Source organism: Ascidia mentula, chromosome 2 (assembly GCF_947561715.1).
Source record: "Ascidia mentula chromosome 2, kaAscMent1.1, whole genome shotgun sequence".
NCBI lineage: Eukaryota > Metazoa > Chordata > Ascidiacea > Phlebobranchia > Ascidiidae > Ascidia > Ascidia mentula.
The window spans coordinates 16,539,153-16,565,851 of NC_138567.1; the positions used below are offsets into that span (position 1 = coordinate 16,539,153).

At 39.4% G+C, this 26,699-nt stretch overlaps 1 protein-coding gene across 12 annotated transcripts in view; it reads right to left on the minus strand.

Annotated features, from left to right (window-relative positions):
• The window catches only part of LOC145890428 (NACHT, LRR and PYD domains-containing protein 12-like), a 481,386-nt gene that overhangs the window by 447,541 nt on the left and 7,146 nt on the right, over nt 1-26,699 (minus strand). For 9 of the 12 annotated variants that reach the window (XM_082981491.1, XM_082981490.1, XM_082981471.1 and 6 more), the window contains 2 exons: nt 20,022-20,183; nt 18,836-18,997 (listed from right to left, as the gene is read on the minus strand). In XM_082981491.1, coding sequence (XP_082837617.1) covers nt 18,836-18,997; nt 20,022-20,183 — 324 coding nt within the window. The remainder of the gene's footprint in view (nt 1-18,835; nt 18,998-20,021; nt 20,184-26,699) is intronic. The other 3 variants (XM_082981481.1, XM_082981495.1, XM_082981485.1) reach the window with 2 other exon arrangements.

Consider the following 26,699-nt stretch of genomic DNA (forward strand, 5'->3'; position numbering starts at 1 on the left):
ACTAAAAAGAAACCCCAAAAAAGCAGCGGAATGTTCATACAGGGTTTGTGTATAGTTGTTGCACCAAACAGTTGGTCATGAAATGTGATCAAGACGAAAGAGTACGGACACAAAGAGGAGAAAAACATTTCAAATGCACAATTTGCAAAAAATGTTTTAAAACTGCTACGGAAGTCAAAATCCACAGACGATTACATACTGGAGAGAAACCATACAAGTGCACATTTTGCGAAAAATTGTTCAGCCAAATTGGGAGTCGAAACGCACACGTACGATCACATACTGGAGAGAAACCTTACAAATGCACGATTTGTTCAAGAGAATTTAGCATTGCAGCCAACCGAAAGAGGCATGAACGAATTCACACTGGAGAGAAGTCGTTTCGGTGCGATGTTTGCGAAAAATGTTTCAGAACTTCTACGGATGTCAAAATCCACAGACGAACTCATACTGGAAAAAAACCCGTGCACGATTTGCGAAAAACTATTCACTCAAAAAGGACATCTAGGAGTTCATCTTCAAATTCATACTGGAAAAAAGCCTTTTCGTTGCGATATTTGCGAAAAATGTTTTAGAACAAAGTCTGAGGTCAAAACCCATGGACGATCACATACTAGAGAGAAACCACACAAGTGCACATTTTGTTCAAGAGGATTTAGCAGTGCAGGCAGCCGAGACAGACACGTTCGAACTCATGCTGAAGAGAAGCCTTTTCGTTGCGATTTTTGCGAAAAATGTTTCAGAACGAAGGCTGAGGTCAAAACCCATGGACGATCACATACTAGAGAGAAACCACACAAGTGCACAATTTGTTCAAGAGGATTTAGCAATGTAAGCAACTAAAAGAGACACGTTCGAATTCATACTGGAGAGAAACCTTTTCGTTGCGATATTTGTGAAAAATGTTTTAGATCAAAGTTTGAGGTCAAAATCCATGCATGATCACATACTGGAGAGAAACCATACAAATGCAAATTTTGTTCAAAACTGTTCAGCAGTACGAGCAATCGAAGCAGGCACCTCCTTATTCACACAAGAAGAAGTCATTGAAATAAATTAAATTGTCGGGAATCCTGAAGATCGATCGAACAAGCAAATTTGAAGCAATGCAGTCGTCTCCATATTACTTTCTTATTCACATAATTAAGTTGTGTAAAATTCTGTAAAAGTGTATGTTTTAATGTTGCTTTAAGAACTCTTGTCTTATTTTCACCATGTTACATGCTGGAACATTCATAGACTTCAGTTCGTGTAGCTCACTGATTCGTCAGGGCACGATTTTAAGTGTACTGCGGTATGCACCAGACAATATATTATTTCATTCTTCTGAAAAATCTGTCATCGTCACCGTTGGATAACTTGTTACGATCCAAGTTGTTTAACAGATTAACCCGCTGTAAATTAATTTAGTTTAGGGACGAAATGTTTTTTGAAAACCACACTATTATTGTAACGAGTGCTAGCTTCAATGCTTTAACTCACAAATATTGAAGTCTCGTACAAGATATGCGCATATATTGTTCGGAGTAGTTCCCCTATAGTATTTGCCTGTGTTATTCTGGGGGAGGTAGAGGTGAATTCACCCATTCTGTGGTAATTCCACCCATTCCATTTCTTGTAGTTTCATATGGACTGCTACCATATACGTTTGAGCCATCTTCATTAAAATATTCTTATACCTGATTGGTGCCAGACACACGGAGATTACGAAGAACACGCTCAAAATCGCAACAACCTCTATTCCAACAACAATATGACAAGCAGTTATTTTTAAGGCAGTTTAATTCTACACAGGCACGAAGCTGAAAGATTTTGTATCCGGTTCATGAAACGTGGTGTGCCCAACTTGCCTTCATCATCTTTCAATTAACCATTCTGGGATTGAAACCCATAGAATTTCCTGCACGCATCTTTGAAGTGTTTCTTCACCATGCATACAATCCACCATCCTTTATATATGTTGCCATTATAAGTGATACTTTTGACCAGCCTTACAACGTGCTGAATTGCAGTTAAACGCCAATATTTCTTGCTTGCCTTTATCTTTTGTATTTAATTTTCAAGCAATGTAGCTATGTGAAAGCATATTGGGGTTGTTTGAACAACCACTTGGCGGCTCATGGCTCATGTCCCTTCTTTCGTATAAAAGTTGGTTGTTTTGTTTCACTGCGATTTGTTGTTGTTTTTTTTCAACAGCGTAATAATAGTATTCGTGCAGTGAAGCTGTTTCCTACTGCTCTGAGCCCACTACGTTTGTTTAATTTTTTTCGGGCTGTTAAACTACTTTCTGCAACAAAAATTACTGATTATTTAATTGCTGTGTCAAACAGCATGGGTTTATCGAACAAATCGGTAAGGTTATCCCGATGTGTAAATTTCAGTATATGGGTGTTTCTTCATCCAAGTACAGATATCGTTGAAGTGTTTGGGCAAGCGATATCTTTATTTTGTTCATGGCGAAGTTCTGACCAATGCAGTTTCTGAAAGAAATTTTGTGTTTGTAAGAATTTGGCTTAAGGAAATTTTGTGCTTACGCTTTGCAGTGCACATTAACATAGCTGTGAAAAAAACCTTGAACCAGCGGAGAATGGTAGGAAAGCATGTGGAGATCGATTTTCCATAAGTAAACATCGATTTCCGCTGAAATCCTTAGGGCTAGATATTCTTTGGCGTCCATACTATCTAAAAATATTAAACTTTTTCGCGAGGAAAAACGGAAAGCTTCTCAAATTTGACGAATATTATCCATGCCCCCCATACTTTTCCACGTTTTGCGCCCGATGCTTAAAAGGGCCGGTATGTAACAGCGAAAAGTTGCCCCTTTTAACGTTTATGCAATATTTTTTGCCAATAGAAATCTTGCATGTTTTAACACGAGATTTAAACGATGGATTTGGCCCCTCGTATGTGTCAAACTAGTAACAGTTTGTATCTGCTTTAAGTAGCAACAATTCTCATTATTTTCTATTTGAATTAAAGGAATTAAGAGTAATATAAACTGAACAATTTATAACACGCGGTGAAATTTCTGTAAAGTCACAAGTATTCGGTGAGTGTTTGCAATGGCGTCTCATTACTTCAGTGTGTTTTAGTTGGGAACTCTTTTTCTGTTTCTTACAGAAAACGCATGTACGGATTTGCATGTACACATTTGCATGTATGCATATGTATCTACACATGTATCTGTGCTCTCAAGTCGATGAATATATCCTTAATGATAGTACATGTTGTTTGACATTCTTATAGCTGACTAGTTTTTGCCGCCAAGAGAGTGAATATACTGTTAAACACAGTGACTGTTTTAGACAAAAATACGGCAGTCACAGGTTTTGTTACCCCCGTCGTGTTGCGAGCCCGGCTCATTTATAGGAGCTTGTGCAAGCAAGAAATTGAATGGGACGAAGAGATGCCTGCTAAGGACTTACGCAAATGGGAGAAGTGGTTAGTCTGCTTACACAGCCTGCAAGAAAGACGTATTCCACGTTCATTCGGTTTTGGTATCAGCGCCAATGTGATAAGAAGTCAACTTCATGTGTTTGCTGACGCATCCAAAGAAGCCTACGGAGCTGTGTGCTACCTCCGATCAACGAATAAAGAAAGGGAAGTGACCTGTACCTTGGTTATGAGTAAATGTCGCCTAACACCCGAAGGTGAAAATTCTATTCCACGTTTGGAATTGATGGCCGCTGTTCTGGCTGTGGACGTGGAACTGATTGTCAGAAAAGTAATATGTTTGGACCTGCGTCCCTCTATATTTTGGACAGATTCGTCTGTGGTGCTCCAAAGCATTAAAAATGATAAATGAAGATTTCCGTTGTTTGTCTCTCGTCGTTTGGCAATGATCGAGAAGAATACCTGTGTGAAGAACTGGAAACATGTTCCGACGACGGAAAACCCTGCTGATTTGGCTTCGAGGGGAGTCCCAGCCGATGCCCTGGTGAGGAGTGAATTGTGGTTTGACGGACCATCGTTTTTCAAGAAGACGCCCGACTGCTGGCCAAACATGTTTGGTGACGCTGCCACAGATCCCGTTGAGGTTAATGTATTAGATAAGAAACCTTGTGGCGTGTTTACTGTGGCAGAGAAATTTCCTCCCACAGATGTTTTAATAACGAAATTTTCTTCGTTGTATCAACTTAAACGTGCTGCTGCATGGTTTTTGCGTTTGAAGGCAATTCTGCGAAGTGCTAGAACCGCGAGATTTGGCTCCTCGGCCCTGAGAGTTGATGAGCTGCAGACGGCTGAAGCCGAGTTGGTGACATATGTGCAACGAGGTCATTTCTCACAATGGATGTTAGGAATTACCCCAGATGGAAACTTGAAGAAACCAAGCAAGTCATCGGCAGTTTTTCGTCTGGATCCTGTGATGATTGATGGAATGCTTAGGGTTGGCGGTCGTTTGGAAAAGGTGCCTATTCCTTTTGAGGCCCGACATCCTGCCATTTTGCCTCACAACTCGTACCTGACTGAGTTGCTAATTTCCCATTTCCATGCAGAGTGTGGACATTCTGGCGTGAACCATATTCTGTCACAGATGAACCACCGCTATTGGATCGTTAAAGGTGCAGTGGCGGTGCGGCGTGTTCTCCGCGCATGTTTGGTATGCCGGAGTCGTAACGCAAAGCCTGAAGGGCATGAGAAGAGAAATGTCCAAGTCGGTTATGTGGTCCTTCTGGTTGATGACGCTGCCCCCAGACGTTCTTGGTCGATCGGTCGCGTTAAATCAACCAATCCGGATGATTACGGTGTGGTCCGCAGTGCTCCAATTCGATCGAGAGGAACGATTGTGCGAAGACCGATACACAAGTTGTGTGTGGTTGTACCAGTTGACGGAGATGACGATCACCTGCCACACGATGACCCGGCGACAATGGTCGCTGAGAAACACTGATAAACGGTCGATACAAACGCGCGTCGAAATTGTGTTGTCAAAATTGAACGTCGCTGCGACTTATCAATTTTGGGGGGAGTGTAAGATTTCTGTTTGCGTAATTTTCCATGGGAAGACGTTTCACAACAACAGAAACGTCACAATGCCCCTACCAAATGTATGATGCAAGGCTAGTGCCAGCAGTCTTAATGTTTGCCACGTGTTGAACTTGTCCGCGTGCAGTAAACTGTTTTTTGTGGTTAAATGAAAATATCTATTGTGAATTGACTTAAGTTGATTACTTAAATAGAAACTGAATGACGTATATTTACCTGGTGCAACCGAATGCGATTCGAAGTCGGTCCTTCGTGCATCTTGTAGTGGTGAGTTAAATATTGTCTGTCATGTTGCATGTGTGACTGTTCGCTAATATGTGTTTGTTTGTTCAGTGAACGTGTCACAGTTTGTTAACTGTGCCACAGAATAAAATAATACTGTTCTTTGCTGTCGGTGCGGTGAAACCCCTGTGACAAGGTTAGCTGGCCGTTGGGCCTGTTAAGTTAGCCGTGTTACAGTTATATCTAAAATGAACATATGCTCATTAAGAATATTGTTAATGGCACAATAGCTGTAAAGCATCCAACCGCCAATCGCATAATATCGGCCATTTTTTTAATTATGCTGTTTTTTGGCAATGTATTTTAAACTTTTGGAGTTAATGTTCTATCAGCATATTCAGGAGTTGGTAATTGTAATTTGAGTCAAATTGTGAACATATTGCGTTGGCAGGTCTGCTCTCTGTGCCTTCCGCGTTTACATGTGTTCGGCATTGTCACGTGACTGCTCGCTTTGCTATTGGTAATCGTCCGATTCCATTCTATTTTACACAGACATCGGGCACTTGATTCTAATTGCAACCACCTATTTCATATAACGACCAACAGAAAGCCTCCCGTGAGTCTGGACAAGCGAGAAGCGATATTGCTTTAGGAACCAAAACGCCACTCCAGACAGAAATGAAATTTTTTTAATCACTGTAAAATTAAACACTTTTTTATAGCACATACATAAACAGTTAAACAAATTTGCTCTAAAAATAACAATATAGCAACTTTAAGTGGGCTAACAGCCATATGTTGTTCCACAAAATCTTAAAACAGAAACATCTGCCACTATTAATGCTGACAATTACACAATTTGATTCCCAACTGATAAAATAAAACGGATTCAGTCAGATACGCAACAAAAACAAGACATAACGTCTGTTCACAGCGGGCTTCGTCTTCACCAGACCACGCTTTTCACGCATGAATAAATCCGAAATAAAATTGCGCAATTTATTCTCACACATTGAAAGTTCAACTGATTCTACGGTAATGACAAAATGAGGCTATCATAATTCTTTGACCACATTACGAAAACGAAATCGCCTAATTTTATTATAAATAACACGTAATATATGTGATCAAAATTATTTCGAAATAAATATTATATGTATAACGCATTCGAAAATTTGCCTTTAGGTATTTAATATGATCTTAAATATCTGAAAAAAGAAAGTGTTTGTATTATTGTACCTACGTAAATTCAGTTTTATGCAAGGCATCTTAGAGATATTTAACTTAGTGACTAGGGCTAAAGTCATATCTGGCAAAAATGTTCGAGCCTTCAACGGGTTGATACCTTACAACCACAAGCCGCGCAAGCGTCGCAATGCCACAGTTGAACCTTAGTAGATTTTTATCTAATGATCAAGCATGGTAACACCATACCTAAACCTATTATGTATGCACTAATTTCGTACATTATTCACGTGCTTGGCCGAACAAGACAATCGCAGAACAGCCGATTGTGTGATTAGAATGGTCGGAGATAAACGGTGGAAATTTCTTGATTGGGCTGCAACGTGAGACAGTCAAATATGTTTAGAAATATATATTTTGTGTTCTTGAAGATTCCAAATCAGTTTCATTTCCAAATCGCCATATTGCATCCGATAAGTAAAAGGTTTGTAGGCCTCATATTTTGTAAACGCCAATCGGCAACACAATCGTCTTAATAAAGAGCTTCAGACGTTTGCGACTGCATTAAGGATTTTTACGAATTCGTTTGAAATATTTTCCCGAGGTAATAAAAAATTTTTTTCTCAATGGAGTGTTGTGGATAGAAGCATACACTCCTAAACAAAAAAGTTAAATATGAAATATTACTGAAAGACCTCTGCGCTTCGTCCGCCATTTCTAGAACACACTCAATTGTTCTGTCGGGATCAAACCATAGGTGATGGCTTTTGTCGAATTTCCGACGCAAGTGTAGCTTACGCACATCCTCTTTTTGAAACGCACAAACTTGCGCGCAGAAACTGAAAACAGTTGCAATTAAATATTGGAACTTCCACAATAACATCGTTTCTAGAACACTTTGTAGATTCCCAAACCAAAATTGTTTATTCCTTTCGTTATTGTTGGGATTTCTATGTTTGACGCAACACAATAACAAAGGCTGCGCAGTAACTCTGCGCGTGCAGACCGCGTGGTTAGGTTTGCTTGTACTTGTGTTGTCAGTTGTTTTTTGTCATGTGCTTTAACCTGATTCTATTTGAATAAGGATTCTACTTGAATAAGGCGTGGATAATGTTTACGTCTGATAACTGTGTTTATCTCTAAAAACTGTGACCTTTGGAAGTTTTGCCGGCATCTGATTGATGCAGATTGTGAATGTGATTTTGCAACGGGCAGCCTGTGCCTGCTGATAGATCGGTCGCAAAACAGTTTGGTGAGTGTACTAGAATGTTTGCAAACCGTATGTACAATTGTGTTTCTTTTTGTTTATAGAAACCGTTCCTGTTCCGTTGGTGTTGTGCTGGTCATTTTCGTTGTATTGAATACAAGTGTCTGTTGTGTTCTGCGGGCTTGGCCACTACCTAGGAGATCTGGGACGCGTTTTAACACATTTGGAAAAAAGCCCAAAACTGCTGTGTAGCGTGTAACGCCGCCCATCCGTTTAAAAAGCACGTTACATACAAGTTTCTAACTGTCATTGTTACAACCGTTTGTGACGTCACAACATGCCTGTCCTGACAAAGAAGAAGAGAAAACGGCTTGGCTGTGCATTAAAACAGTTACAAGATGATTACCTCGATGCTGAGAGGGTGATGCTCAACCGCGAAAAGGAAAAAATGCAAGAAGCGCTGCTTGCCGTAGAAGCAAGCTACACCGAGGTTATGAACCTGTGTGAAGATATGTCCGAGTGTGTCTCAAGAAAGGGATTGTGTTCGCGCAAAAACGAGTTCGACATTCGCGTCAGGCAGTGGCTGCGAGACATTTCAACACCGGTGCCTGTCTCGGAAACTGGTAGCCGTTCACCGCCCGCAAGTAGAACGTCGAAACGATGTGAATCCACTATTCACACTGGGAGCGTAAGATCTTCTAGGAGCTCGACATACAGTATTAAGTTAAATGAAAGTCGTGTGAAGCTAAATCTTGCTCGATAAGCACGCAAGCAAGATGAAGAAAGAAAATTGGAAGCTGAACGAGAACTAGCTAAACGAAAATTGGAAGCTGAAATCGCTGATCGTGAATCTCAACGGAAGTTAGAATTAGCAGAAGCCGAACTGAACGCATGGGAAGAAGTTGGGAGTGTTTGTTCGTTAAAATACGAACCCCGAAAAGACAGAGTGTGTCCAAAGAATCCTGAAGAATTAGTGATCGAAGATCCTAAACCAAATGAAATAAAGTTCAAGGAATTCGAACGTCCCAGTCGCCAAAAGGTACCACGTGATAATATTTACTCGCCACATAATGGACATACCTCTACGACACAGTTTAGACCTCATTATACGGAGGTTGGTGAACGTTTTCTGCCAAAACCACAAATAACAAAGTTTGATGGGGACCCTATGGACTATTGGTCATTTGCAAATCGATACAAAATTCATATTGCTAGCAGATTAGACTGTGATGATTTGAGACTTACATACTTGCTGCAACATTGCACGCCGAGTGTCAATGAAAAGCTGAGGCACCAAACGTCATCCTCAAAACCTGCAATCAGCTACGAGCTTGCTTGGAAAGAATTGTACGAACGATATGGTCAACCACATATCATCGCTCGTTGCTGCGAGAGGAAGTTGCAAGAAAGCCCGAACATTGGACGAAACGACCCCGACGGTTTGGAAAAGTTGGCCGTCCTCCTTAAGAGATGCTGCGTATCATTGGAGGAAATCACTGGTATGAAAGCTTTGACTTGGAGACAATCAAGGCGGATGTTTTCCTCACAACGCTCGAAGAAAAAGGTACTGATCGTTTGATTGGCTATTTTTCATCACTACATCGTTTGAAGTTGGCAACTGCATGGTTGCTCAGGTTTAAACGCTACTTGTACTGTAAAGCGAAAAAGAAAGAGGTGACCGTGTCACACTCGCCTATATCCGTTGACGAATTAAAAATTGCTGAGTCAGAACTCGTCAAGTTTGTGCAGCGTCAGCACTTTGCTGATTGGCTTGCGTCGCTACCCACGGGTAAACTGCTGCCAAAATCTGCGCTCTATAGGCTCGACCCTATATTAAAGGACGACATACTTCGTGTTGGCGGCAGACTCGACAACGCGAGCTTGGGCTACGAAACAAGGCATCCGGCGATTCTGCCCAATGATTGTCGCCTAACGGAATTAATTGCCCAAGAAGTTCACGCCCAAGGTGCGGGACATGCTGGTATCAACTACACATTGAGTTTGTTGTGCCAGCGTTACTGGATAGTGAACGCCCAAGCGACTGTTCGTCGGGTTATACGCCATTGCTTGTTTTGCCGACGAAGAAATGCCAAGCCAGGCCAGCAGCTGATGGCTGACCTGCCTCCGTCCAGATTGCAGGCTGACGAACCACCATTCTCACACGTCGGTGTGGACTATTTAGGCCCTGATCAGACAACGCAGATGCGAAATTAAAAGGTACGGATGTCTGTTTACGTGTATGACGACACGTGCTGTTCATTTAGAAGTTGCTGCCGACCTAACTACAGACGCACGACGTGGTCCAACATCACACATTTAACTAACTGAAGTTTCCCTGGAAGTTGGTGAAGACATGCCCTTGACGCCAAACCACCTAGTAAGAATTAACCCATCGGTGGGATTGCCGCCGACGATGACCTACCCGAGCGATTGCTACGCCAGACACCGATACCGCCTGGTTCAGCATGTTGCCGATGAGTTTTGGCAACGATGGCTAAGGGAGTATCCCCGGACAATCATCTCTAGACAAAAATGGCACACCCGGAGTAACTTTTCCAAAGGTGATGTTGTGCTACTCGTCGATGATTCTGCTCCACGATGTCGATGGCCTCTCGGAAGAGTTACCGAACTATTCCATGATAAACACCAGGTGGTGAGGAGCGTTGGATTGAAGACGGCCAGCGGTTCCCTCAGGAGACCCATCACTAAGCTCTGCGTGGTGATCCCCGCGCAGGAGAATGAGACTGAGTTGTGAATCTTTGTTCGCTGTAAAAATTGGTTTCCCAATTTGGGGGGAGGATGTAGATTCCCAAACCAAAATTGTTTATTCCTTTCGTTATTGTTGGGATTTCTATGTTTGACGCAACACTCATAACAAAGGCTGCGCGCGTGGTTAGGTTTGCTTGTACTTGTGTTGTCAGTTGTTTTTTGTCATGTGCTTTAACCTGATTCTATTTAAATAAGGATTCTACTTGAATAAGGCGTGGATAATGTTTACGTCTGATAACTGTGTTTATCTCCAAAAACTGTGACCTTTGGAAGTTTTGCCGGCATCTGATTGATGCAGATTGTGAATGTGATTTCGCAACGGGCAGCCTGTGCCTGCTGATAGATCGGTCGCAAAACAGTTTGGTGAGTGTACTATTAGAATGTTTGCAAACCGTATGTACAATTGTGTTTCTTTTTGTTAATAGAAACCGTTCCTGTTCCGTTGGTGTTGTGCTGGTCATTTTCGTTGTATTGAATACAAGTGTCTGTTGTGTTCTGCGGGCTTGGCCACTACCTAGGAAAACTGGGACGCGTTTTAACACATTTGGAATAAAGCCCAAAACTGCTGTGTAGCGTGTAACGCCGCCGATCCGTTGAAAAAGCACGTTACCACTTGCTCCACCCAATAGCTACGAACCACTGTCATTCTGATATGGACGAATAATGCCGCAACAGTACGCAATATGCAGAAGAAATATCAGAATGGAAAAAAAACAACCAAAATAAGGAGGAAAAGTAAACATGTAAAAGTCGTCTCCGCAGACCTGAAGGGAAGTTTTCTGAACACGTGCAAGGGTTATTGGTTAAATTAACCTCCCTCGCCTTCGAAGATATAACATTTAAATATGGGAATAATTTTTAACAGACAGTCGGATGGTATTATCACTGGTGACAACGTTTCACTCTCTCTGGTCAACATATCTCCCTACACTATGTACTTCAGCCTATATCACAGTCATCCTAAAGAAACTCCACATTTTCCGTCAACTTGACGAAGACATGGTTTTGATAGTCACAGACTTAGCGGCAAATCGCAAAACAGAAGTTGCCATCAAAGTCTCTCTCGCCACGTAACATTTCCATGTTCCGTCCCATGGGTTTCACCTCTGCACTTGGTTTCGAAATCATGATTTTTTGGCAGGATCACTTATATTTTAAACGATCGACTTTATGCGTGGCTACCACCAGGTTCCAGTTGCCCCACAGAATGTTTCCAAGACAGGTGTAATTATATTTTTCGTAATTTGGAATTACTCAGGATGTCGTTTCAACAAAAATTAAAACCATGACAGGTTAGCGTTTGGCGAAAGCAAAACAAGTCGTCTGAAACGATCGTTTGACTATTCAGCATTCGTGGAAGCAAAGACATTACTTGCACGAGAGACGCTTTTGCAACTTCCTTTTCTGCTGTTAACTATACTGCTCTCGCTGCTGCCACGTCACAAACATTATTTGTAGCATTGTCGAAGCATTTGTTAATGGTGTTTCGATTTCGCCTCTTTCAGTCAATGCTCCTCGACCACCCGAGCTGTATGCAGTGCATTTGACTTCTTCACTTATACCTGTCAGTTTTCCATTTCACTATTTCCTGGGAGGAGTTCTGCGGCTTGTACTGACTATAAACCGTTGACTTTTGTGTTTCAGAAAAGAATTTTTGGTCTTTGTGACAACAGCGTCATTTAATCGCCACCTGTGAGTCACCACAGATGTGTGGAACACCAATGAAAAGCCAATCCAGGCCGCTGACGACCTCAGCACACTTCACTGAATTTCCGAAAGACTGTCTTTGTAACTGCACAGCTTCATCCGGAATTCGGATACCGTACGGTTTCCAACCTCAGTTTCGCGACAATTCTTGTGGTGTGGCCAGGGCTGCTGTGTTTTCAAAGATGTCACTGGCCCCATTGTTTTTTCAGACTTCGTTGCAAAAAATTTTAAATTGTACATTTGTCACACTTATACAATCGAGATACCCGCCAGCTCATTGCTTCTAAATTCGTGTGGCATGGAATGCAGCAACAGATTGTGAGTTTGGAAATGCATCCAATGCCAAAAATCGAAAATGGAGCAGCAGGTGTATTCACAGCTTGTACACTTTACGTTTTATCTCTTATTTGTGTTGAGCGCAATACATGTGCAAGCCTTTTTGGCAGCAGACCAGAGTTTTGACGGTGACAGACTCTCGATCGACATCTAGCGTTAAAAGCCGTTCATTGTATGCAGACACGTTTACCTGTGCGAGTTTTATAAGAGCGAGCTATTGTTACATCTGTAAATTACGTCAACAGTTTTCACTCCATGTGAACTTCTGATTTAATGGGAAAAGGGGTTTTCCTGGTCAGAGTATACTGAGTTCAAATACCGATGTGGACAAAAATGTGAATCAATGATAAAAAATAATGGATTTTTGGTCAGTTTTTTCTCAATAAATCAAGTGAGGTTATTTTCAGAAACTACTTTATTTATATCAATATTCTAACTTTTACGAATATCGTTTTACCGAATGAGTGAGATCCAATTATTAAGGTAAAGTTTACTTCGAATTAAAAAAGGAGATATTGAAATTTGCAACACTATTGAATGTGAGTTTAACTGATCAACGACTTTCTAACGTTGATTTGGATTAAAACGTACAACTTTAGGTAAGAACAAATGAAACAAGTCGAACAGAAATGTTTTAACCAACGGTTAACGATAGAGAATTTAGTTTCGCTCCACGCATCGCCATGATCACGTGATTGTCTTTGCAGGTTGAGAAAACATACGTCATCTCCCTGAGAATTTTGTTTGCTTGTTTACTTCACGAAGAAGGTTAGAATAATCACATAACCGTAGAATTTCGCTAAAAGCAAAGCATGGTTGGTGCAAACGAGTCATTTTCTAGGTAAAACAGCTGATGTAGCATGTAATATTTTGTGTAATTACTTAAGTAAAAACAGAAACTATTACATAACATCTTATTGTCGCGTGCTTTGTTCGAGAATTTTAATAATTTATTTTATTTTTAGCAAACAAAGATATTTAATTGCGTTGCAAAAATATCAAACATAAAATGAATTACCCTGTAACTTTAAAACACGATGACTTCGTTTTCGGTTCAACAAGGGATCACGCAATTGGTCGAGTACCTGGATTTGGCAGAGTCTATGCACAACGAATGACTGACAAGAAATACTGCAGAGGTAAATGAGTTAAGAATAATCAACATTATGATCGGGTGTTTCTTGGAAAGGTTTCCTAAATATGTGACAACTTGTAGAGAAATCGGTTGATTTCAACGTTTAAAAGTTCATCTTAAAAAGTGTAGCAGGCGATCAAAGACAAGTTTTAGATGTGCTAACAGTGATGTAGCAGCATTCGGTAGATGCGATGGAAATAAGACACAAGGACATCTTGGCATTACGAATTATTTACCATGAGCCTAATCTTTGTCTGGAAGATAATAGCGTAGCGCACAATATAAAGAAAACAATATTTTTTTTGTTATAAGTGTAGTCAACAACCAGTCAACTCCGCCTGCAAGTTGTTTACATAGAACAAGTTGTAGCGTCTCGTGTTGGTCGTTAAAAAATTCCTTGTAGTAACCGCATTTTGTTTAAAGTCACCGCCAATGTATTCAAACCGTCAGACTGTCGCCACATTGTCGCCAAATCCCGTTGCATGTATTGTGGTATTGTTTTCTCGTTTTTTTTACTTCCCCTTTGTTTTGCAATCACCGATCTCGTACCTGCACCGCCGATAACAACCACTGCTTGGAACCTCTAATCATTCTTTCTCTCTTCTCTTACACCTTCGTTCTTTATAAGCCGTCACAATTCCAATCAAGATATACAACGCTAAGATATATATATGTTGAGACTTATATGTTGATACATATACGTTGAAACAGTACGAATAAAACATCGCGGATTTTTAGTTACGTTTATCAGTGAGACGTATTGTATGCTGTGTGTGAGAGGTTAGCCGTCGAATACATTGTCAACAGAGCTACATATATTTAAACTGGTAAGAAACAGAGAATAATTTCGTACATATTTTGTTGCGCTTTATTTGGAGTCAGACTGTTATTATATGAAGGTTCGGTTTTTGTCGCTTTACTAGCATTGGATTTCTTTTGAGTCAGATAGCGCATTAATAATATTAAGGCAAGTAATCGAACGCTTCAAAGTTTTATTCTGAGAATTTTATTCGCTGGGACGTTGGTTTACTTCACGAAGAAGCCTAGCATAATCACATGACCGTAGCAATACATCATGGATCGATGTTATTATGTCGTATCATGGCTTACAAAAAAACTTGTAAAATTATGCACAAAACTGCTGCAATACCTATAACGAACCTCTGGGTTCCTTAGTGTTTGTTTCACTTTAAAATTCCTTATTACTCATGACTGTGACGTTCCTATGAGTTAATGTTGGAAGTTGCTGAACCTAAAATATCAACATAACAAATACCTCCTGTAAAGCTGAAAATCGCTCTGGCATCAGTACGTGACTCCCTGCTCATTCAACCATAAATTTGACCGGTTGCCTTGTGACGTAACTGAGTTTCTTTGTGACAGAGGATGGGCAGTCCCCGCGGGTGAAACTTTTTTGATAGAAATACTGATATGCGGTCTTTAGCATCAGTGAGTCAACTATTATCAAATTTGTTGTATTTTTATAGAAAAATCGGATCTTTGTTTGGGTGGTAAAGATTTTTAAAAATGCGTTTTTCCTTTGTAGAAGGGACTTAACCAAGTTCCGTTTGCAGAAAAATGGAACAAAACTGGACCACTTGGTATACAGGCCAGTGTGAACTGGCTTCCACAATAGTGTTTGAAACGTCTGCTTTACAGTGATTAGCATATAAGCATTGGCTCTCATTTCCGACCAGTTAATTCCAAGTTCCAAATAATTAAGTAGAGTTTGTAACTGCCCGAATAATTTATTGGACTCGGGAAACTTCCTCACAAATAATTAACATTGAAGTGAAAATAGTTGTGTTCACTGTTTATTACAAACCCCATGGTTTCTTACTTTGTATTTTTTATATTTTCTGTTACTCATATCTGTGACGTTGCTATGAGCTGATGTTGGAAGTTGCCGAACCTAAAATATCAACATAACAAAATTTTATTTAAAAAATTATTTATTATTTAAAACCAAGCATTTTTTTCACACCAACAAAGGACAACAAGAAGAGGCATACGAGGTTGACACTAGTGGCGCCAAACAGAAAACACCACACCTCCTAAGGCAGCATTGGTGGATATCCCGTGTTTAAATCTCAGTGTGGTCAAAAAAGAAGAAATTAGGACAATAGTCTAATTTGGACATATTTATATCTTATGACCAAAAAGATTAATGGATTGTTCGGTCAATTTTTCGTAGAGAAATCAAATAAAATTACTCATTTGGAAGCTACTTTATTTAAATCAATATTCTGATTTTATAACCAATATCGTTTTACAGAATGAGAGATCAATGTACCAGGAATTGGCAGGAGCCTACGCACAACAAATTTGACAAAGGATACTCACAGTTAAATTGGAGAAGAATACGCGAAATCAACATTATGATAAATTATTTTTCTTCAGGATACAGATTTGTACAGGGTACATCTCGATTCAAGAGATCGACAATAATGTGTACATTTTTTTCCCAGAATAAAAAGGAAATATTTAGTTATCGTTGAAAAATCCTATCGACGACGACTAGAAATTTCAATTGCGTGAGTTTAAAAATTTTACAAACTGCTTTCGACCCGACTGGAAAGGAAAACTAAAAAACAAAGTAGTAAAAAATGCTTTTGGTAATACAATCTCGCAGCAGAGAAGTTTTGCATAACCATCTTTTGAAAAACTATGTAAACAATTCTGTGTGCCACAGAAGTTTTGAAATGCCTCAGACAAATCATAAAAACAATGAATAAAACTTTGCAGAGTGATAAACTTGTGTTCAAACTGTAGTAAAAAAACGAGATTCACGTGCACAAAAATCGAAGTTCAAACTCCAATGTTATTTCAAATAATAAAATTTATGTCAACTATCGAGCACGACTACGCAGATTAGCTTTTTAGTACAAACCCCAAATTAGCAATTGTTACGTTAACCAACAATAATATTGTCTTGTTGCATTTTTCGTTTACTTTAATCATTTAATGGAATCATATTTGCACCATTTTGTTATATGTTGACGTCAGAAACTAAATATTTATTCTCACTGTTTCTGGGCAAAAGAAGAAAACGAAGCTTTATGAAAATTGAACTACTCCTTGGCCATTAGACGTGATTTTATCCACCCTGCCTGTGTAAAATCACAATCTATGGCACGAAATTTCTTTATGTTGTGAACACATCCAGCCAATGACTCAACACATTCATCGGCCAAGCCTTTGTTTGAGTAAAGTCTCAGAGACTCCATCTAAATCAATGACAAAATAAAAACCTGGGAACTCAAAACATGAAAACAAAGAATGAAATTAAATGAAAGTACGTTGATATAATTATGTCACAAATATTAACTGAGGCAAGAGTGTTTTGTTTGGAAAATTTTACGAAGTGTTCAAGCAAAGCAAACATTTAATGTTATTTCGATGGAAGCTTTTATGTCTAAGATTTTAATGTTTAATGACTTTTACACAACAGTTATGTCAACCAAAATCACTCATTTATGCAATATTTAAAAAAACTGTGCAGGACTTCAAAGTCGTACGCGATATAATTAAGGTTGGAAACCACTGTGCTACAAGGACAAACTGCTTGTTCATATTTTTGTAATTCTTGAACGATAGTTTAAAGAATATATGGTTTGTTGGTTGAGGCTTACCGGATTCTCCAACTTTTCTATGTTCTTTGAAAGATGTTCGGCACCAACGCTTGTCACGTCGCAGTAACTTAGGTCTACATTTTTGATATTTTTGATGCATCTTCCCACGGAAGCAGCCCCAATGTCCCCTATGGGGTTTCTAGATAAGTAGAGTCTCTTCAGCTGAATAAATAGGTAAAAATTCAAGCAAAATTGTATTTATGTTGTCGACGATAATGGATGAAATTAAAAGTAACGGGGGACATTCTGCTTTCTTTTGTTAAAAGCTTAGGTCAGTTTGCTCCACGTTCAACTTCAAAGTTTAGGACTTTTTAAATATTCCCAATGGACGTAGAACCCGCGAAAATATCCACAAAATAGTCAGCCTTGTTCAACATCGGGTTTAATGTTTACACTTTATAATATCTAGTAATCCGATAAAACTTGGGTGAAAAAACAGAAACAAAACGTCTTAAACCGTCGGACAATCCTTTCAAAAAAAACATGAAAACACCGTTTCTAGGCTGTCGTGGGGTAAGGACACCGATTTCAAACATACTGAATCTGTACAGCCCACTAGACCAGTGTTTCTCAAACTTTTTTTCTGTACCGCCTCCCAAACACCTTGGTCATTTAACAACGCCCAACAGAACAGACAAAAACATTACGAATTTATTCGTTGCTTGTCAGTTAATGCGATGGGTGACGTTGGTGGAATGACACCGAAAATCCTCATTTTCGAATAGCATTTATTTAGCGTTTATTGATGACACATTATGACATATATAAAATTCGTTGTAACGTCAGAATCGATAACTTCTAGTTCAGCATGCGAGAAAAACCCTTTTTGAAGTAGCATAAATTATACAAAGATTAGACTGAATTATTCGGGCCAGTGATTCCCAACCTTTTTTTGGTTGCGTACCACTTGAAGGTAAAACAATTTCGTCGTGTACCACCTAGTTTGTTACAAAGTAACCTAGGGGATGAACTATCGGAAATTTTAAAATCAGTTGCGATTTTTTGAATTCGAACTATACCCGAAAATTACGGAAAGGTACTCACGTACCACCTGGAATGCGGTCGCGTATTACTACTAGTTGTACACGTACCACCAGTTGGGAAACACTGACTTGCGCAATAAGACAAAATTTGCCATGTCAACAAGCGCCCACTAATCGGTCATTTATTTCCTAGCGCCCCCCGTACGATTGCAAACGCCCCCAGGGGGGGAGAAATAACATTGAACCACAATAGATGTGATATTTAAACGATTCATTTTTCTGCAAAATTCAGTTGCATTTTTACCCCAAATAATGTCCAACAGGGAGCCCTCAGGGATCAATAATGCGCATGTCCAGCGACCAATTTTGACCAGAATGCGTAGATGAGGAATCTTTCATAAAACCACTAATGAATGGGCCCTCAAAATCCCACTAAAAATGCCCGAAACTGCTCACTCAACCGAAAAATTATCTCCTACTCATCACTGGTTGCTGTGGCGTCATGCTTCTATTGTGACGGAGGATACATTACAAGGTGGGCATTTCTGCGAAGCTTATTTTAATAGAAACACAGATATACGTCCTCCAGTGTGTTTGTTTGGTATATTGGGTAAAACATATTTTGTATTTATTTATCACTGAAGGCACCTACACTTAAATAGTTCACCCTTACCGGATTATGCAAAGAGCATATGTTGACGGACAGATGTTCGGCACCAACACTTGTCAGGTCGCATCCACTCAGTTTTACATCTTCAATCTTATGAATGCAACTTGCAACCGAAGCTGCCCCGCTGTCTCCAATCGGGTTGTCAGATAAGTCGAGTTTCTTCAGCTGAAAAAGTACATTTTTATGTTTAAGGCAGTGTGAGTTTCATTAATGTTTCGAACAAATATTGATTTTACAAATTTGGAAACTTAATGATTTATTGCATTCCAAGTATGGGGTTTTCATGAGGCAAGTTAAACGATGAAGTTTGTTGTACTGTCACCAGAGTGTTTGGAAATGTCGAGGTAAAGAATAAAACGTAATTGTTTGAATGTCATAACGCACACGATAGTTTTTTTGCCAACACGATATGTTCGACATACTCAAATTTGCCACATTCTTTTTAAATGTAGCAACGTTATAAGTAAATCGTATTCCTTTTCAGTCGAACTTTTTTCTGATTTCAGATCGATGACAATCCTGCTTATAAGTTATTTAAATGGAAAATAATCTCGGTGAATCCACTTGCAACTAACTGGTTTAGCAATCGTCGCCTTTTCTTATCATGCCCTGTGTCCTAAGGCTTTAACCGCCCTAAATCAGTCACATAAATTTTCACTTCATAAACTGATAAAGCAAGGGTTTATGTGTGTATTGGCTGGTTGTATATCGATCAATTACGCTTGAAGTGAAGTTGTTTATTTTTTTAAATAGGTATGCAATCCAATAAAGCATCAAGATACATGTTTGTTGAATGCAACGCATCAATGCTCATTACACTCAGGGGATCAAAAACAATGTTTTGGGGACCACCATTGAAAGTTATCTAATATGTGGTTAATTTTTTTTACCAACTTCTCAGAAAGCTCTATATGCCTGTGCCTTAAATAGTTTATTGAAAAGCTCAACCAAGAGAAAGTATTGTTTGCTGATTTATCGTATTTAAATAAACAAAGTATTTTTCTAAAAAAACAACACTTTATGATTTCTTTGTCTGCTGCGATCATTTCTGAAAAGTTTTTCGAAATGTTTCGTGCTAGGGGTTGTGAACGTAATCATTGTTTTCAGGCATGTTTATTGCATTCTTTGAGTAAAGGGTGATGATTTACGACTGACACAGTTTTAATGGTTTTAAAAAGAAAACGCTTACCGGATTCTTCAACGGTTTGATGCTGTTGGACAGATATTCAGCACCAACATTTGTCAATTTGCATCCACTCAGGTCTACATCTTCAATGTTGTGAATGTACTTTGCAACCAAAGCTGCTCCACTGTCACCTATCGGATTGCCGGATAGGTTGAGCTTCTTCACCTGAATAGATTGTGGCTGTAAAGCAACTGTCAATGGCAATAATGTAACCCAGCGTTAATATAAGTTGAATTTACATGCTCTATACACATAGGCGTATCCAGGATTTTTTAAAGGGGGTCCCATATTTTTGGAAATTCCCCGATTTTAAGGTGTAAACTAAGGTTAATTGTGGTCGAGAATCGCAAAATACGAACGCCTGTGTTCGAGCCAATCGTCATATAAACGGTGGCTTCCTGGCTTACGCAATTGTGTAACGCTATGGAGTACTCGATGCGAGTTTAAGCGGAAGTGTTTGCGCCGTAGTTTTATTTCAACTACTTACAAAGAAAGGCTTGAATATATTTGTAACCATAAGGGATCAAATGTGGGTTTACGTTATCAAGAAAACATACAAATTAAAACTATTTTCCTAGCATGATAGCGCTAACAGTTGTTTTCAACATGCGTAATATTGGCAACGTGTTTAACAACTAAACTAATTGACTTTCACGCAAATAAACCGCTTGCCATTACAAGAACGTGACCACTAAAAAACGATGTTTCGTCGTTAGACTGACGACAATTGACACGTGTTTCGTAACAATGCTCCCTGTTTGGAAACAATAGCGCATGCTAGCACATACGATTTTTGGTAGACACTTAAACCACCTCACGGACGGGCGAAACGGGACTTCCCCATTTCATGCGTGGCTACTCAACATTAGTATTCACGAAGACTTTGCAATATTATAACTCTAATATTAAGTTTGTTTACGCAAAAACGTTGTTACACACTAAGAGCATTTTTTTTTTGGTAGATTTGCCTAAAGACCAAGAATTTTGATACTTTAGGACGTGTGTAGCATTGCCGAAGCATGTGGTGAACGAAACAAACGTTTCGTTGATAGAATATGTTTTGCTTGCTTTCAAAAAATACCTCTATGCAATGACTTGATAACTATTTTAGTTCAGGAAGAATGATATTTCCAACAAACATGTGTGAAAAGCTAGTTTAACATATCACGAAAACCGGGGAAATCCCGTTTCGCCCGTCCGTGAGGTGGTTTAAGCGTCTACCACGATTTTTAGGTCAACGGTAAAGAAAATTTCTGGTTTTCACGCGGATTTTGACAAAAAAATACAGTGGTGTTTGTTTAGCTATAAAAACAGACCAAAATCTCATAAGGGGGGGTCCGGACCCATCGTTTCCTTTCTCGTGGGTCTGTTTGTATAATTTTTGGGATGAGTTTGTTTACGGCAGTTTGTTTAACTACAGGACCTATATGGCATTTAAACCAAAGAAATCCTGTTTCAAGGCCCTATGCAATAATGCACCTCTGCCGAATACATGTTTCGCTTGTTTCCCAATAACCGTTGCTGGGTTTTGTGACTTACATAGGAACCTAATATTCTTCCAAGTTTAAAAAGAAATTATTGCTTCTGGATGCGACAATATACAGCAAGTATTTGTTGAGCCTCCTGGAAGATCTTATGACGTACAGGGGGCATAAACAGACGTGGGAGGTTGCTTAGGCAATTATTCAGCAACTAACTTTGGTGCTATTGTGTAGAGGAGAGATATCATTAAACCACAATAGATGGGATACTTAAACGATTCGCAATTGTTTGAATGTCATAACGCACGCGATAGAGTTTTTTTGCCAACACAATTTGTTCGACATACTCACATTTGCCACATTCTTTTTAAATATAGCAACGATATAAGTAAATCGTATTCCTTTTCAGTCGAACTTTTTTTGATTTCAGATCGATGACAATCCTGCTTAGAGGTTATTTAACTGGAAAATAATCTCGGTGAATCCACTTGCAACTAACTGGTTTTTCAATCGTCGCCTTTTCTTATCATGCCCTGTGTCCTGTGGCTTCAACCGCCCTAAATCAGTCACATAAATTTTAACTTCATAAACTGATAAAGCAAGGGTTTATGTGTGTATTAACTTATTGTATATCGATCAATTACGCTTGAAGTGAAGTTGTTTTAAAGGTATGCAATCCAACAAAACATCATAATACATGATAAGAATTGTTTTTCTGGCATTTAAGTTTCTGAGGTTTTATTCGAAACCAACGTTCCGGCGAGACTTCTTCAGGGTTATGTCAACAGTGAAGCATCACGCGCATAAAACACTAAAAACGCAAGAAAGGCACAAGGAAAAAGGAATAGATAACACTGGCACCGCTTGCATCGTCACGTGAACCAGGTGTGTAGCAGGGCGTAACATTTACAACAAGTTGTTATAAACAGCTGGAAAATATACGCATTGCTCCTTATCGTTTACACAATGGTCGTTTTTGTGAATGTGTAGCGTATCTAGGAACAGACGTTTTGTATATTCGTCCTCCCTCTCTAGGACTCGGACCTCGTCGAAGTTAACTCGGTGGCCGAGTGTGGCAACGTGTTTTGCCAGTGCTGTCCTCTGGCTGTTCTTCGCTGCAACGTCGCGGCGATGCTCTTTTAACCGCGTCTGTAACGCTTTCCCGGTTTCACCAATATACGCTCCACCACAGTCCTTGCATGGAATGTAATATACAACGCCTTTGGGTTGGACCGTACCCTTCTCGATAGGGTGTGACACCCTGAAGAAGTCTCGCCGGATGGCAGAGGAAACGTGGTTTCGAATAGTCACAATGAACAGCGCCAACTAGCGGTACGATCGTTTTGCCATATGTACCTGTTTTAACAGACACGTTAAGGCGTATAATGTTGGACTATGGTATTGCGGTCTACACTAAGCCACACAGTACACTGGGCAGGATGGTGTCACACCCTATCGAGAAGGGTACGGTCCAACCCAAAGGCGTAAAAGAGCATCGCCGCGACGTTGCAGCGCCAGAGGACAGCCAGAGGACAGCACTGGCAAAACACGTTGCCACACTCGGCCACCGAGTTAACTTCGACGAGGTCCGAGTCCTAGAGAGGGAGGACGAATATACAAAACGTCTGTTCCTAGATACGCTACACATTCACAAAAGCAACTATTGTGTAAACGATAAGGAGCAATGTGTGTATTTTCCAGCTGTTTATAACAACTTGTTGCAAATGTTACGCCCTGCTACACACCTGGTTCACGTGACGATGCAAGCGGTGCCAGTGTTATCTATTCTTTTTTCCTTGTGCTTTTCTTGCGTTTTTCCTGCGTTTTTAGTGTTTTATGCGCGTGATGCTTCACTGTTGACATAACACTGAAGAAGTCTCGCCGGAACGTTGGTTTTGAATAAAACTTTAGAAACTTAAATGCCAGAAGAACAATTCTTATTCATTAGTATGCCCGGCAGCAAAAATAGCAGTATATCAAAATACATGTTTGTTGAATGCAACACAATAATGCTCATTACACTCAGCGGATCAAAAAGAATGTTTTGGGGGCCACCATTGAACGTTATCTAACATAGCTCTTAAAGTTTTTTTTTGCAAAGCTCAACCAAGAGAAAGTATTGTTTTCTGATTTATCGTATTCAACGACGTCAAGGATTAATAATACTGATATGGATGTTGGGTCAATTGCACTAAGCCTCCTGGAAGATCTTATGACCTACAAGGGGCATAAACAGTCGTGGGATGTTGCTTAGACAATTATTTAGCAACTAACTTTGCTATTGTGTGGGGAGAGATAACATTGAACCACAATATATGTGATTTTTAAACGATTCATTTTTCTGCAAAATTGAGTTGCATTTCTTGTTGCTTTTTAACCCCAAATAATGTCCAACAGGGAGGGATCAAATGCCCTCAGCGGTCAATAATACACCTGTCTACCAACCAATTTTGACCAGAAAGCGTAGATGAGGGTTGGGTCTTTTACAAAACCACAAATAAATGGGCCCTCAAAATCCCACTAAAATTGCCCGAAACTCGCTTAAATTCGCCTTAGCAACAGCACATGCATATGTGCTCACTCAACCGAAAAATTAACCCCTACGCATCACTGGTTGCTTTGTGGCGTTCTGCTTCTATTGTGACAGAAGATACATTACATACTGTGCATTTCTGCAAAGCTTATTTTAATAGAAATACAGATATATGTCCTCCAGTGCGTTTGTTTGGTATATTGGGTAAAACATGTAATGTATTCATTCATCATTGATGGTCCTTACACTTAAAAAGTTCACCCTTACCAGATTCTGCAAACAGCATATGTTGTCGGACAGATGTTCAACACCAACACTTGTCAGGTCGCATATTCTCAGGTCCAATTCTTCAATGTTTTCAATGCAATTTGCAACCAAAGATGCCCCGCTGTCTCCAATCGGGTTCAAGGATAAGTTGAGTTTCTTCAACTGAAAAAGTACCTTTTTGTGTGAGTATCACAAATGTTTCGAACAAATATTGATTGCTTTCAATTGCTTCATTGTGGAAAATTTAGGATTAAAATCCAGGTTTACGGTTTCGCAAAATAATTTGTTGTCCTACCTGTAAAGACAAGTTATTCTCCAAAGCTATTTTACAAATTTGGAAACTTAATGATTTATTCCATTCCAAGTCTGGGGTTTTCATGACGCAAGTTAAACAATGAAGTTTGTTGTACTGTCACCAGAGTGTTTGGAAATGTCGAGGTAAAGAACGAAACGCAATTGTTTGAATGTCATAACGCACACAACAGTTTTTTTGCCAACACGATTTGTTTGACATACTCACATTTGCCACATTCTTTTTAAATGTGGCAACGTTATAAGTAAATCGTATTTCTTTTCAGTCGAACTTTTTTTTCATTTGGGATCGATAATAATCCTGCTCATAAGTTATTTAACTGGAAAATAATCTCGGCGAATCTACTAGCAACTAACTGGTTTTGCAATCGTCGCCTTTTCTTATCATGCCCTGTGTGGAATGGCTTTAACCGCCCTAAATCAGTCACATAAATTTTCACTTCACAAACTGATAAAGCAAGGGTTTATGTGTGTATTAGCTCATTGTATATCGATCAATTACGCTTGAAGTGAAGTTGTATATTTTTTGAAATAGGTATGCAATTCAACATAGCATCAAGATACATGTTTGTTGAATGCAACGCATCAATGCTCATTACACACTCAGGGGATCAAAAACAATGTTTTAGGGGCCACCATTGAAAGTTATCTAATACGTGGTTAATTTTGTTTACCAACTTCTCACATATCTCTATAGGCCTGTGAGAAACCTCGCTGTCTTTGATCGGACTGTTTGAAAGGTTAAGTCCCTTCAGCTGAATCAATAAAACAGTCAAACTTGGAGCGAGTACCAATAATTAATCTACAGTTCCAAACAACTTTTTCACATGGAGAAAACCGTGTGTGATTTCAGTGCAAAGATTTATGTAAGATTTTCATTTGTAGATTTTGTTAAAATGTTTTCAGTGGACATTTCAAATGTAACTGTGTTCATCATCAATGTTATTGTTGAATGACTGAGACTGACAAAACCATTTTATACAATTGAAGAAAGCAAGAAAATTCTTCCTTCAATTATATAAAGAGACTGTAATTCTTCGTATGACTATTGTAAATTAATATGGCAACTACTTCCAGCCCTAAACTCAATGCTTGTCTTCCAAATTTAGTTCCTGGCGCATCTCGAAGATCATTTCACCAAACTAGGAGTGCACGACGCATCAAAACATCATTAATTCACAAAACGATTTCGAAAAATTCATTAAAAAATTTTGGCAATATAAGTCACAACTACTTTCAAGCCACTAATCGTTGCAATTTGCCTTCTGAACCAGTGCAGTCTCTATCCAGCACGGGTCCTTAATCGTACAATGGTTTTTATCCAACAATTTGATGTCATTACCACACACAAAAACTCCCGCAATTGTTTGGCAAGGGATGGATGGCGAATAACTTTTTCATTTGCACCTAAGCGGTGTTTGACTGTTAATGCACAACAAAGACAGACACATTATGTTTACTGGATTCTTCAAGGATTTAATGTTCTCGGACAGATGTGCAGCACCAACATTTGTCAGTTTGCATCCACTCAGGTCTAAAAGTAGGGACCCCATAGGATCGGATGATGCACCATGTGGAAGGCCTATCCTTCTACTTTACCATCCAACGAAATTCAAGTACCTACTGTGTTTGTGCGATACTTAGTGGCGTTTAGAACAAGAAAGATTTACTCAACATTGTGACGTCACAAGCAAACTACTAATCGAAACTTGCATCGATCAAGAGACATGTCCTTTGTGACAAAGCGTACCAAATTTAAGCTTGTAGCAACCTTTTCTTTTGAGTTGGGACCCGATCAAAGACCCCCACCTAATTCGCTCGTATGCACGCAAAAAGGCCGAAACTGACCATGAGTTCTTTTAGCACCATATATTCATTGGGTCGTAGCGTAAAAAGTAGGGACCACATAGGGTCCGTTGATGTCATGTTTTCAAGGCCCTATGCAATAATGCACCTGTCGACTGTTTCGCTTGTATCCAAATTACCGTTGCTGGGTCTTGTGACTTATATTAGGGACCTATAGTATTCTTCCAAGACAAAAAAGAAATTATTTCTCCTGGATGAGACAATACACAGCAAGGATTTGTT